Source organism: Phoenix dactylifera, chromosome 5, assembly GCF_051530095.1.
Source record: "Phoenix dactylifera cultivar Ajwa chromosome 5, Ajwa_hap1_PhDact_Kaust_v1.1, whole genome shotgun sequence".
In the NCBI taxonomy this organism is placed as follows: Eukaryota; Viridiplantae; Streptophyta; class Magnoliopsida; order Arecales; family Arecaceae; genus Phoenix; species Phoenix dactylifera.
Window position 1 is genome coordinate 1,919,568 of NC_143194.1, and position 12,829 is coordinate 1,932,396.

Consider the following 12,829-nt stretch of genomic DNA (forward strand, 5'->3'; position numbering starts at 1 on the left):
CACAGGTTTCTATGGTGGCTAAAAAGAAACCAGAAAAAGAAAATGGTACGTTGGAGGAGGTCTGACCCCTACTGGAATTGAGATGGCGGGGAATCCATCTAATCTGACATCGAATTTTGTGGTTTAGGGCCCACAGCTCGATGGGCTGGAATAAAGTATTGTTACTTTAAGATCAAGTACTCTATATGGACCATGTCAATCATATTTGGCACAAATAGCATCCTTCCCGCAGACACAAATCTGCACTGAATCACAGAATTTATCTTTACTTGGTGCTGATGGTCATAAGCCAATTAGCCAATGCCAAACCAAATTTCAAAGAGCTGCAAGTTGTTGAAATCCTCCACAAAAAAGTAACTAGATAATTCCTACAAGCGCGGGCCTTTGTAATTATTATAGATGCAGGGTATTTGTTGGTTGGTCTCCAGCAAAACTCCCGGAATAGTCGGGCAAAATAGTTCAATCAAGAAGCCGAAAGCAAGAAAAACAGAGTTTAGACTCAAGCAGGACATGAAGTATGAGAAAACCCGAGACTAGTGCATCTCAGCTGGACACAAAGCTATCACACACAAATCTCAAAGTCGGCTACCCACAGACCCATATACACCATTGCCCCCTGTATTGTATTTAAAATATATACCGAAATCCAGCCCCTGTCCATCTAGAACTGCTCCTATCAGTCCATGGGCCCTGTACAAGCGCGTGGGCGCTGCAATCACCCATGCAGCCCTGTCACCCCCTCCTCCTAGTCTCTATCCCTCATCTCGTCACCTACCTCCCTCCCCATTACAAAACCAATATTATATATAGAATATAACAGATCCCTCCTCCATGTGTAAATCGACCCTCTCTTCTCCTCCCGATCCATGGCTTCTCCTCCCCTTTGTTCGCATCTTCTAACTTCTCTTCTCATCTTCTCATCCCTTCTCACTGCCACCACCTCCTCCTCCTCTCTAAACCCCAACAAGGTCCACTCCATTTGCCAGTCCACTCCCTACCCCATCTCCTGTTTGGAATCCCAGAAGCTCTCCATTTCTAGCTCCATCAACCCCTCCATCCTCACCTTCGCCCTCCGCTCCCTCCAGTCCGCCATCTCCGCCGCCACCAAGCTCTCCTCCCTCCTCTCCTCCACCACCCCAAGCCCCAACCTCGTCGAGTCCCAGAAAGGCTCCCTCCAGGACTGCCGCGACCTCCACCAGATCACCCTCTCCTCCCTCAAGAAGTCTTCCGATGCCCTCACCGCCGGAAGCGGCAACCTCGCCGACGTACGGGCGTACCTCAGCGCCGCCCTCACCAACAAAGCCACCTGCCTTGAGGGCCTCGCTGGCGCGCGGGGCTCGCTCAAGCCCTCCCTAGTCGCGTCCTGGGCTGCCGCCTACGAGCACGTGAGCAACTCCCTCTCCCTGGTCGCCCGTTCGGGCCCCGGGAGGCCCGGGGAAAACCGCCGCCGGCTGCTCTCCTCCGGCAGCGGGGGGTTCCCGGCGTGGGTCTCTAGGAGGGACCGGAAGCTACTCCAGAGCGGCGACGACGACGACGACGATGGCGGCGATGGGGACGACTACGAGGATGACCATCCGGCGGTGGTGACGGTGGCGGCGGACGGGACGGGGAACTTCACTACGATCGGGGAGGCCATCGCATTCGCGCCGAACAATAGCGCAGACCGCACGATCGTGATGGTGCGGGCGGGGGTGTACGAGGAGAACGTGGAGATCCCTAGTTACAAGTCCAACATCGTTTTGAGAGGGGAGGGCAGCGCCGTGACGGTGATCAGAGGGAGCCGGAGCGTCGGCGACCGGTGGACCACCTTTCGTTCAGCCACCGTCGGTAAGCGATTTTTTTCCCGTTTCGTATCTCGGATCGAATAATGCTGGAAAAAAAAAACGGTAACGACGCACTCGTGACAGACGAAACGTCACGAGTGGATCCACTTTTGGACAAAGGAGGATCACGTGACACTCGGCAGTCGACGCTGACGAATTTGACGCACGTTTGCCATTCCATGGAGAACAAGATCTTAGATTTAGGCCCTATTTGAAAAAGCTTTTGGAGGGCCGAAAAGTATTTTCTGGCCCTGCAAAAATATTTTTGAGCAAAAAATGGTGTTTGGTAAAAATTTTAGGAAGCTGTTTCAGCTTTTTCAGGAAGCTGAAAATAACTTTTTTGGAAGAAGCTTCATTTTGGAGCTTTCTGAAAACGCTTTTTTCAACTTTGTCGGAAAGCTGTTATTTTACCAAAAGTATTTCCATTTAAAAATCCTTTTTTCCTCCCAAATGACCCATCCATCGCCTCCTCCTCTTCCGCCCATCCCCCTCCTCTTCCTCCTCCTCTTCCGCCCATCCCCCTCCTCTCCCTCTCCCCCGCCGCCGCCCACAACGCCCTCCTCCGCTTCTCCCTCCCCCGCCGCCATTCCATCTCCCCCGCCGACGCCTCCGACGTCCTCTTCCTCTTCTCCATCTTCCTCTGCTGCTCTCTCTCCCCCGCCGCCGCCTCCGACGTCCTCTTCCTCTTCTCCATCCTCCTCTGCTGCTCTCTCTCCCCCGTCGCCGCCCCTGACGCCCTCCGCCTTTTCTCCCTCCCCCGACCACCTCTCCCTCTCCCCCGACCGCCTCTCCCTCTTCCTCAAAGCTTATCTCTCCGGCTTCGTCGCCCATCCGCTTGATCATCCCTTCCATGACCACACAGGAGAACAAGATCTTAGATTTAGTATTTGCTATTTTAGAATAGCAACAAAAGGTACAGAATGGTTCTAAGTGGTTCAGATGGTAAAGTTTCCTATATTGACATATGGATTAGATCCCTTCCTTTTTGCTCTGATATTTTGCTAGATTTCAATCTATCTTAAATATGCGCATGCATTTCATATGAGGGTCAATGAAGATAATTGCATGAGCTGTTATTTTGTTATTTAGCAAAGGTAGAGACATTTTGTTATTTAGGTTTTCACCAACTCTTGCACATTTTTTGCGATTTTGTTTTTTTGCTAAATATCTATGTTGGGTTTGGCTAGGTGAGGACCTCTTGCTGCTTATGGTTTTGCCAACTCTTGTACAATTTTTTATGATTTTTTCTTTTTTACCTAATTAATGACACAACAATCATTTCGTAGTAAATAAGAGTATTTGCTTTGTATAGTAGTCCAGATATGTGAATTAATCATCTCTCAAGTAGGCTTCCAAACAGACCCTAATAAGATCTAGTTAAGCCGTGGCATCCACTTCTTTTCTCTTCTAACCAATGTTTATTAAATATTACAGCTGTTTCTGGGGAAGGCTTCTTGGCTCGTGACATCACCTTCCAAAACATAGCTGGGCCAGTAAAGGGCCAAGCCGTGGCCCTCCGAATAAACGCAGACCTGGCTGCCATCTATCGTTGCATCATCGATGGCTACCAGGATACGCTATACGTCCACTCCTTCCGGCAGTTCTATCGGGAATGTGATATCCATGGCACCATCGATTTCATATTTGGTAATGCCGCAGTAATCTTCCAGGGATGCAACATCGTGGCTAAGAAGCCTTTGCCTTGGCAATCAAATGTTGTCACGGCCCAATCCAGAGAAGATCCTAACGAGGATACCGGGATCTCTATCCAGAATTGCTCAATCCTGGCATCTGATGAACTCACATCGAGCAACGTTAGCACCAAGACCTACCTGGGGAGGCCTTGGAGGCTCTACTCCAGGGCAGTGTACATCGAGTCGTACCTTGATGGGCTTGTGGCTCCAGCAGGGTGGACGGAATGGTCGGGAGATCAGGGGCTGGATACCTTATACTACGGCGAGTATATGAATAGCGGGCCAGGATCTGGGACCGAAGGTCGGGTCACGTGGCCAGGATACCATGTCATGGATTACGACGATGCCTCTAACTTCACTGTGTCGGAGTTCATCTATGGTGACCAGTGGTTGGATTCAACCTCATTTCCATATGATGATGGGATCTGATTATTTCCCTAATTCTTTAAGTTGTTCCATATTATTGTTCTTTTTTGTGCGTCAAATGTATGTGCACATGCATACATGGATGTGCTCCTATGTGTGCTTGTGAGCGAGGGTGCATGCATGTATTGAATGTGCGTGTTTGGAACTAGCGGTTTCTAAACTGCTACGTTGAATGGAGAGTGCAGGATAGCATAATCCATCCTTGGACTGAACAAGGGGGCTGTGGAGGGTGGCCCTACTAGCTAAAAGCTAGTATGGTTTGGGTCTATTCTGCAGGCCAACTTCACCAGGCCCCAACGACAACAGCAGCATGTTTAGTTTGGCTGAAGTTATTTTTGGGTTTAACATCGGCTCAATGGCAATGAGCATCACATACCGTGTGCCTCCTCCTTATTTAAACTGGAACATGTAATCTTGTAACTGTATATTGAGCTAGGCATACTCCAGATTTTGTCCAACTTTAAGAGTTTTCTGAGGTATTGTGTAAGGATCCGTGCGAGCGTGTGTTTAGTTCTTTATCGGTTATTTGTCGAGAAGATCTTGGATGCTTATACATGACTAAGGAATCCAAAAATATATATTTCGACTAGTCATTTTAGGTGAGATCTTTGGTTATTACAAATAGTATCAGAGCGAAGTTGGCTCATAGCCTATATGGACTAGGGGATACTGCAGCACAAGTTCATGAAGGGTGACAATGGGCCGATCTTGCGGCCCTTAGCCTGATGAGAATATCAGGGCTTTAACGAGAAGAATATGTAAGGATCCATGCGGACGTGTATTTAATTTCACATGGATTATTCACCAAGAAGATCTTGCGTACTTATATAAGACTAAGGAATCTAAAAATATATCTTCATGCTAGCCATTCTTTATTCTATTCATTATATACGAACGACTATTTCATACGTAGATGTCGCTTACAATACCAAGGTGAAAACATTTGAATAGTTGATGAGACATTACTTAGCGAACCAAATAATCCTTACTACTATTTTAGCAACAATCTTGCCAATTCTCCAGGCAGTCTTAAGCCTGTCCACGTTCAGCCCAACTTTAGCAAGATTATCATCGCAACTCTTTGCCTCATCTACTACTTGCCCGAGATCATGAATGGCATCCTTGAAACTCCCAGAGCTAAGGTCATTGATTGCAGCTTGCACATCATTTTTCGCATTTTCGAAATTTCCACTGCAACTCTCCAATCCTGCTCTTATTTGGTCCGTCAAGTTACCGAGCTTCAAATGGTCCTGTACGTTGGCGATGCTTTGATCAATGAAGTCCATCAAATCGTTCATTGCTCCCATCGCGGCATCGCCGATATTTGTTGGCTCGTTCGAGGAAACAACACTTTGGGCGAATGCCATGCAGGAGTTGTACTCCATGCTTGATGCAACTTCATGGCATATTTGTTCCAAGAATACTCGGTCCTTGGATGCAAGCAAAGAGCACGGGAGAACCAGGAAAAGGGTAAAGAGAAAGAGCAGAGAGAAATTCATCTTTTCTATTTCTTTTCAATTTTCTGCTTTATTCTATCTCCCATCAGGCTATTTATAGACTTTGGTTAAGAGATTGTTCGTCTTTCTCACAAGTCAATGTAGAAAGAATTTATATTGCCAAATCTGATGACTGACTCTTCCTCACCTTATTTATTCTATTCTTCTTCTTCCTTCCTTCTTTTCCTCTCTACCAGCCATGCCCTCGGTTCAGCCCGCGGCCCTCTCCTTCATTTTCTTCTTCTTTCCTTTTCTCTCTTCCTTCAGACCAGCCGAGTCAGCCGCTCCTTTCCTTTTCTTCTCCTTGTTTTCTAGTTTCTTCTCATTGTTGGTTCCTTCTTTGTTTCTTTTCATTTCCTTAATTATTTTCTTCGCACATGCGATAAGAAAACCATCGCCATATCTTTCCATTTCCTACGCATCTCTCCCGTGGTGATTATGCGTAAATCCATCCATCCGCTCTTTCCTTACTTTCTCTCCCTGCACCGACGCCAGCCTCTCTTTCTATTTTCTGCCATCCTCCGCTCTCTCTTCTCTCCGGTGACAACGTCCCCCTATCTCCCTACTCAAACTCACATAACCTTTTTTCTTAATTTACTCATCCAGGACAATAAATGTTTGTAATTTGGTATAAGTATATTTACTCAATAATGAATCCATGCAAGGATCTCATTCTCAAGGACCAGAGAATTTAATACAAATAACCATATAATAACTTATATCAAACGAAAGTAATTGAATCATCTGTAAGATATTATTTTAAAGAATCTATAATATAATTTTAGCAACTATATTAATAAAGTTTTAGGAACTCTCTAATTTTTCATCGTGAGAGATGCTAACCTTGCGGTTCATTACGTCACTCATGTCTTGTTTAACAAAATTGCTGCGCCCCATAAAACTTTCCAAACTGACCCTATTGATAGCAGTTTGTGCATCATTTATCACATTTCAAGGATTCCTGAAGGAATTCACTAATGCTATTCTTGGTGCATGCATCAAGTTACTGAACGTCAATTGCTCCTCTAGGTGGGCAAAGTCATGATAAATGTCATCTCTCAATTGCATCATTGCCTGGATTGCATCATCTTTGTTACTTGTCAGCTCGATAAACGAAAACCACCATGCCAAATGCCATTTAGGAGTTGTAATCCTCACTTGATTCTACATCATGACATAAATGTTCCAAGAATACTTGGTGTTTGGATGCAAGGTAAAAGCTTCGGAGAATAAAACGATGAGGGTAAAGTGAATTTGAGTATATTTCATAATCATGCAGTTGTGCATATGCGAAAAGGCCGAAATGGATTTCATGTGAAACTGAAAGACCTAGCTCAGTCTTGTGCAATAAAGTATCTAACTAAGTTCCATCCAACAAATGGATTATTTGAACAATGTGGCATTTCTCCAGCCCGACCATGTTCTCCAAAGTGGCAATGATAGCTATGAAATTCTTTATTCTATTCATTATATATGAACGACTATTTTATGCATAAATGCTGCTTACAATACCACGTGAAAATATTTGAATAGCCGATGAGATATTACTTAGCAAACCAAATAATCCTTAGATGAAACCATTTTTTACTGCTAAATAATTTCTGAGAGTGCCACCATTTTTTATTAGTTAATTATGGCTACATCTAAAAAGCCAACATTTATGGGACAGTTGTTTATGCGTGCCACAAAAGCTCCCATTTAATGGCTACCTAAGGCCGCCAATTAAGTTCTCATTTAGTGCTACCTTTTTATGGCCGCCACTAAATGTCTGACTTTAGTATCCATAACTATTTAATCACCACTAAATATATTATCTTCTGTGGGGGTCGGCAATGGAGGCTACTAAAGAGAATCATTAGCACGCCTTTATAGCGACCACTAAATGTGCGACACTAAATATTAGAATTTAGTAATAACTCTATTTGTGCTTGCCCCAAAAGTGATCTATTTAGTCCCTACATACCAGGGTCGCCACTCAATCTCTAACTTTTGGTGCATGCCATATGTGGCCGCCACCAAGCATGTTTTTAGCGGTCACTCGGGATTCATCGCCCCTAAATATGGGACCATATGTGGAAGTCATTTGTGGCTGCTATTAAAGGTCTTCATTTAGTGATCAAAATTTTTAGGCTGCCACTAAAAAGACTTTTTTGTGGCGCCGCCATCTTTGGTTGCCTCTAGAAATGCTATGTAGTGGCTAAATTTTTTCTGTCGCCATTGAAAAATAGCCAGTAAAATCCATCTTTGTCGTAGTCAATAGATTTGAGGTAGAGAAGATGTTCTTTTTTTCGTTTTGGCAGCACTTTTCTTTTTCCTTCTTTGAACTTTTCTCCTCTCTCTCTCTCTCTCTCTCTCTCTCTATCTTTTAAAATAATTTCTTTAGGCATAGCGTCCCTATCGTTGTACTAAAAGAAGCAAAAAAGGTATTATCGTAGCTGATCCAAAGTGATCAAAATAAAATTTCCTTCGTCTCATGCCTATTGATGAATTACCAGCAGGAGTAAGATTGGAAATAGTTCAGCTCCCAAAGCTAGAGCCAAGGGCAAGTAATTCTACTGGCCAAGGCTAGGCTTCTTATCAATAGAAAAGGGTTGGCTTATCTGATATAGGTCAACATTAAAGCAAATGTTTTGGACTTAAATATATTAGATCAAATTGAACCAAAAAAATTAGCTATGTTCGAGGAGATGGTTTTGCATCTTCCAACCAAATCCATTGCCACATTTTATCAGTTGGCTCTATGCATTTTGCCGGCACATATGCATCTAATAGTTCTAAGGTGCCAATTAGTGTAGTTGATAAAATCATTAAAGCCTAGTAGATCACAAAAGAAAAGGAGAAAGAAGAAGAAATTATAACATTTCTGTAATCGCAATGAAGTCGCATTCATAGCACATGCCTCTCTCCATCTTTAATTCAGTCACTTGCGAAGCACATGCCGAGCACTAGCCTAAATAAAAGGAGATGATAAGCAGTGGGTTGATGCAAAGTGATTATGTAGCAAAAAGAGGTTTCTATAAAAATGTCACAAGAATGATATATCACTTCACTAATAGGCCATTCTTCTAATACATGAAATAGAAAGAAATCAATCCGATCGAGAATAAGGAAGAATATCCTCAATCATCTCAACTCAAAACCCATAAAATGACTTGTAAGAATGGAAAAAAGGCAAAAGTGGGATTTAGGTCATCTGTTCTGTCGTTGATCCCTAACAGATGGGAATATAGAGCCTCCACATAGGCTAGCAAGATCTAGCCAGAAATATTATGTATCGAATTTTTGTTATAATTCAAATAGGACTTAGCTTTTTCAGAATCAATATAGCCAGTGGATATAAACAAGAAATAACTAAAATATTGCAAGAGATAGATCTTGACTTCTATTTCGACTTTGCTTTTATTTGGTTAATTTAATTCTTCCTAGATTAATTAAGAGATATATGCAGTCAAATTCTTTGTTGCAAAGAAAGTTTTCGATTTGACTTTTCTTCTCAAAGCCTAAACAATGAAATTTTGGTTTGATCACTTCATGCACCCCACCCCCTAAGGACTCAACTTTAATTTTTTATTTTTTTAGCAAACCCATCAAACTAATCATGGAAGCATCAACTACATGATGAATAATTTTATTTGAAAATTATGCGGGTAAGCCAACAGATAGGATGGATAAAACTACACAAAGATTAGTTAGCTTTAAGACGTCCAAACACAACTTTAAAAATTAGGTTTCATTTTTGATGAACCAACCTTGTTAGGAAAGACAACCAATCATGAACTACAGAATTGGATCAAAAATGTGGTATCTAGATTATGGGCCCCTAGTTAATAAGCCGTTTGACCTTTTTCCTCTTTTTCAATTTTGGCAGAGGAATTGAGCATTGGTAACCTTGTCACATTTTCAGTGGCATGAAATCAATTCTATTAAGATCCAATCATCCAATGTTTGACAAAAGCTTGAAGACATTATTTTTTGGTTTTTTGATCGAACATTTGTAATTTTTCAGGTATATTTACTGGATAATGAAAAGTTTTAAGAATCACATATCTCAAAGATTGGATAAAAATCTCGCAACGACACAATACTTTATTCTATTCATATATCAAGGAATAGTTCATGCATAGATGTTGCTTAATTACAATATCAAGTGAAAATATTTGAATATCCAATGAGACATTACTTAGCAAACCAAATAATCCTTACTATTGTTTTAGCAACAAGCCTGCCGATTTTCCAAGTAGTCTTAAGCGTGCACGTCCAGCCCAACCTCAGAAACATCATCATCGCAACTCTTTGCCTCACCTACGATTTGCTCAAGCTGATGAATGGCCTCCTTGTAACTCCCAGAGCTAACGTCATTGATTACAACTTGCACATCATTTTTTGCATTTTGGAAATTTCCAGTGCAACTCTCCAATCTTGTTCTTATTTGGTTGGTCAAGTTACCGAGCTTCAAATAGTCCTCATTGTTGGCGATGCTTTGACTAATGAAGTCCATTAAATATTCATCGTTTCGCAGAGGGATTTAGCAGTTTCAATAACTGGTCGGGGCTATGCGATCCTAATACGTAGATGGAGCCGGAAAAAATTTGGTCCAAAGTGAAGAATGTGGTCTCTAAGCTTGTATATAACTAATGCAGTTGAACTAAATAGTGGATGAATTTTAGATCAGTTGGATTTCTATATTTTATTTATGAAAAGCTCCCATTTCAGATTGCTCAAGCAGAGAATCCTATTTTTTTCTTGTCAGCATGGTTCCGCCTTGGTTGCATATGATGAGGTTTCAGCTAGTAACATCTTCTCTAAGTGTAGAATAGATCAGCCCCACCTTCGACATGTGCCTTAGCTACAATCAGCCTCTTCAATGACTGAGGAATTGCAACTTTGTTTTCTTCTGCTATATGTCTCTTTCAATCTGTGTTTAATGTCATGTGCCAAGTCTCGAACTTCAACCATTATCAATGATCTATATAGTGCTGCTAAGTTGAGAGAAATGGAAGAATATTCCTTAATAGAAGCTCTTCAGAAGAACAGACTTTTCTTATGCCGGTGGTAGTAACTGTGTGGTGTTGCTGGGAGGAAAGAAACTCTAGAACGTTCCTCAACAAAAGCTTGATAGAAGAAAAGGTGTTTTGGAAGGTAATGTATATGTTTAAGGATTGATATTTTGTCATGCCTCGAGCCTGGAGCGCGACAGACACCGCACGCCTGCACGGTAGACCGTACAAGCATGCAAGGCAATGAAACATATTAAAGCAATGACAAATTATTTTAATCATTAATTTAATCAAATAGTTCTTACAATAATTTCAAAGTGCCATGTTACCCAGTGGCATGGGTTGCACAAAGTGCCAAATCCACTATTATTAACCACCAGTGGTAACAGTGTCCAAACCCACTATTATTAATTTCTTTAGTAATTTTAGAGCCAAACAAAGTCAAATATTAGTGGACACGGCCTCATAATATATGAAAAGGCCCAAGGTGAATACGATCCGAACTCGGCCCACAATGAGCACGGCCCAATAGGTCCCGAACTTGGCTCACATTGGACACGACCCATTAGGGCTCGAACTTCGTCCACAATGGACCTAGCCCCAATAGGGCCCCAAACTTGGCCCACAATGGATATGACTTAACAAGCCCGCATTGGATACAACCCAATAGAGCCCAAAGTCGGCCCACATAATAAATCAATGCAAGGATCTCATTCTTAAGGACCAGAGAATTTAATACAAATACGACAACCATATAATAAATTATTATATTCACATATTAGCAAATATTTAGCATACAGATATCTCCTAAAATATCAAACGAAAATAATTGAATCATCTGTAAGATATTGTTTTAAAAAAAATTTAATATAATTTTAGTAACCATATTGCTAAAATTTTCATGAAGCTCCTAATTTTTGATCATGAGAGATACTAGCCTTGCAATTCAATACGTCACCAACGTCTTGGTTAACAAAATTGCTGCCCCCCATAGAGCTCGCTAAGCTGGCCCAATTGATAGTTGTTTGTACATCATTTATCACATTTCAAGGATTCCCATAGGAATTCACTAATGCTGTTCTTAGTAAATGCATCAAGTTACCGAACGTCAATTGCTCCTCTAGGTTAGCCGAGTCTTGATAAATGTGATCTCTCAATTGCGTCATTGCCCGAATTGCGTGATCTTTGCAACTTGCCGGCTCGATGAAAGAAAACCATCATGCAAAATGCCATTTAGGAGTTGTTATCCACAGTTGATTCTACGTCATGACATAAATGTTCCAAGAATACTTTGTGTTTGGATGCAAGGCAAAAGCTTTAGAGATTGAAACGATGAGGATAAAGTGAATTTGAGAATATTTCATAATCATGCAGTTGTGCATATGCGAAAGGGCTGAAATGGTTTTCATGTGAAAGACCTAGCTCGGTCTTGTGCAATAGACCTAACCAAGTTCCATACAACAAATGGATTATTTGAACAATGTGGCATTTCTCCAGCCCGACCATGTTCTCCACAGTGGCAATGGTAGCTATGAAATTTTTTATTCTATTCATTATATAAGAACGACTATTTCATACGTAGATGTCGCTTACAATAACAAAGTGAAAACATTTGAATAGCTGATGAGACATTACTTAGCGAACCAAATAATCCTAACTACTATTTTAGCAACAATCTTGCCAATTCTCCAGGCAGTCTTAAGCCTGTCCACGTTCAGCCCAACTTTAGCAAGATTATCATCGCAACTCTTTGCCTCATCTACGACTTGCCCGAGATCATGAATGGCATCCTTGAAACTCCCAGAGCTAAAGTCATTGATTGCAGCTTGCACATCATTTTTCGCATTTTCGAAATTTCCACTGCAACTCTCCAATCCTGCTCTTATTTGGTCCGTCAAGTTACCGAGCTTCAAATGGTCCTGTACGTTGGCGATGCTTTGATCAATGAAGTCCATCAAATCGTTCATTGCTCCCATCGCGGCATCGCCGATATTTGTTGGCTCGTTCGAGGAAACAACACTTTGGGCGAATGCCATGCAGGAGTTGTACTCCATGCTTGATGCAACTTCATGGCATATTTGTTCCAAGAATACTCGGTCCTTGGATGCAAGCAAAGAGCACGGGAGAACCAGGAAAAGGGTAAAGAGAAAGAGCAGAGAGAAATTCATCTTTTCTATTTCTTTTCAATTTTCTGCTTTATTCTATCTCCCATCAGGCTATTTATAGACTTTGGTTAAGAGATTGTTCGTCTTTCTCACAAGTCAATGTAGAAAGAATTTATATTGCCAAATCTGATGACTGACTCTTCCTCACCTTATTTATTCTATTCTTCTTCTTCCTTCCTTCTTTTCCTCTCTACCAGCCATGCCCTCGGTTCAGCCCGCGGCCCTCTC

At 42.0% G+C, this 12,829-nt stretch overlaps 1 protein-coding gene across 2 annotated transcripts; it reads left to right on the plus strand.

Annotated features, from left to right (window-relative positions):
- Positions 1-730: 730 nt before the first annotated feature.
- Positions 731-4,384, plus strand: LOC103712605 (putative pectinesterase/pectinesterase inhibitor 12). Of its 2 annotated transcripts, none has more exons than XM_008799171.5 (2): positions 731-1,827; positions 3,258-4,384. In XM_008799171.5, exons 1-2 carry the CDS (start codon positions 867-869, stop codon positions 3,944-3,946), a joined length of 1,650 nt encoding a protein of 549 aa, XP_008797393.3. In that variant the 5' UTR covers positions 731-866; the 3' UTR covers positions 3,947-4,384. The 2 variants fall into 2 exon arrangements, with proteins under 2 accessions (XP_008797393.3, XP_088577432.1); XM_088721306.1 differs by lacking the exon at positions 731-1,827 and adding an exon at positions 1,843-2,736.
- Positions 4,385-12,829: the final 8,445 nt, after the last annotated feature.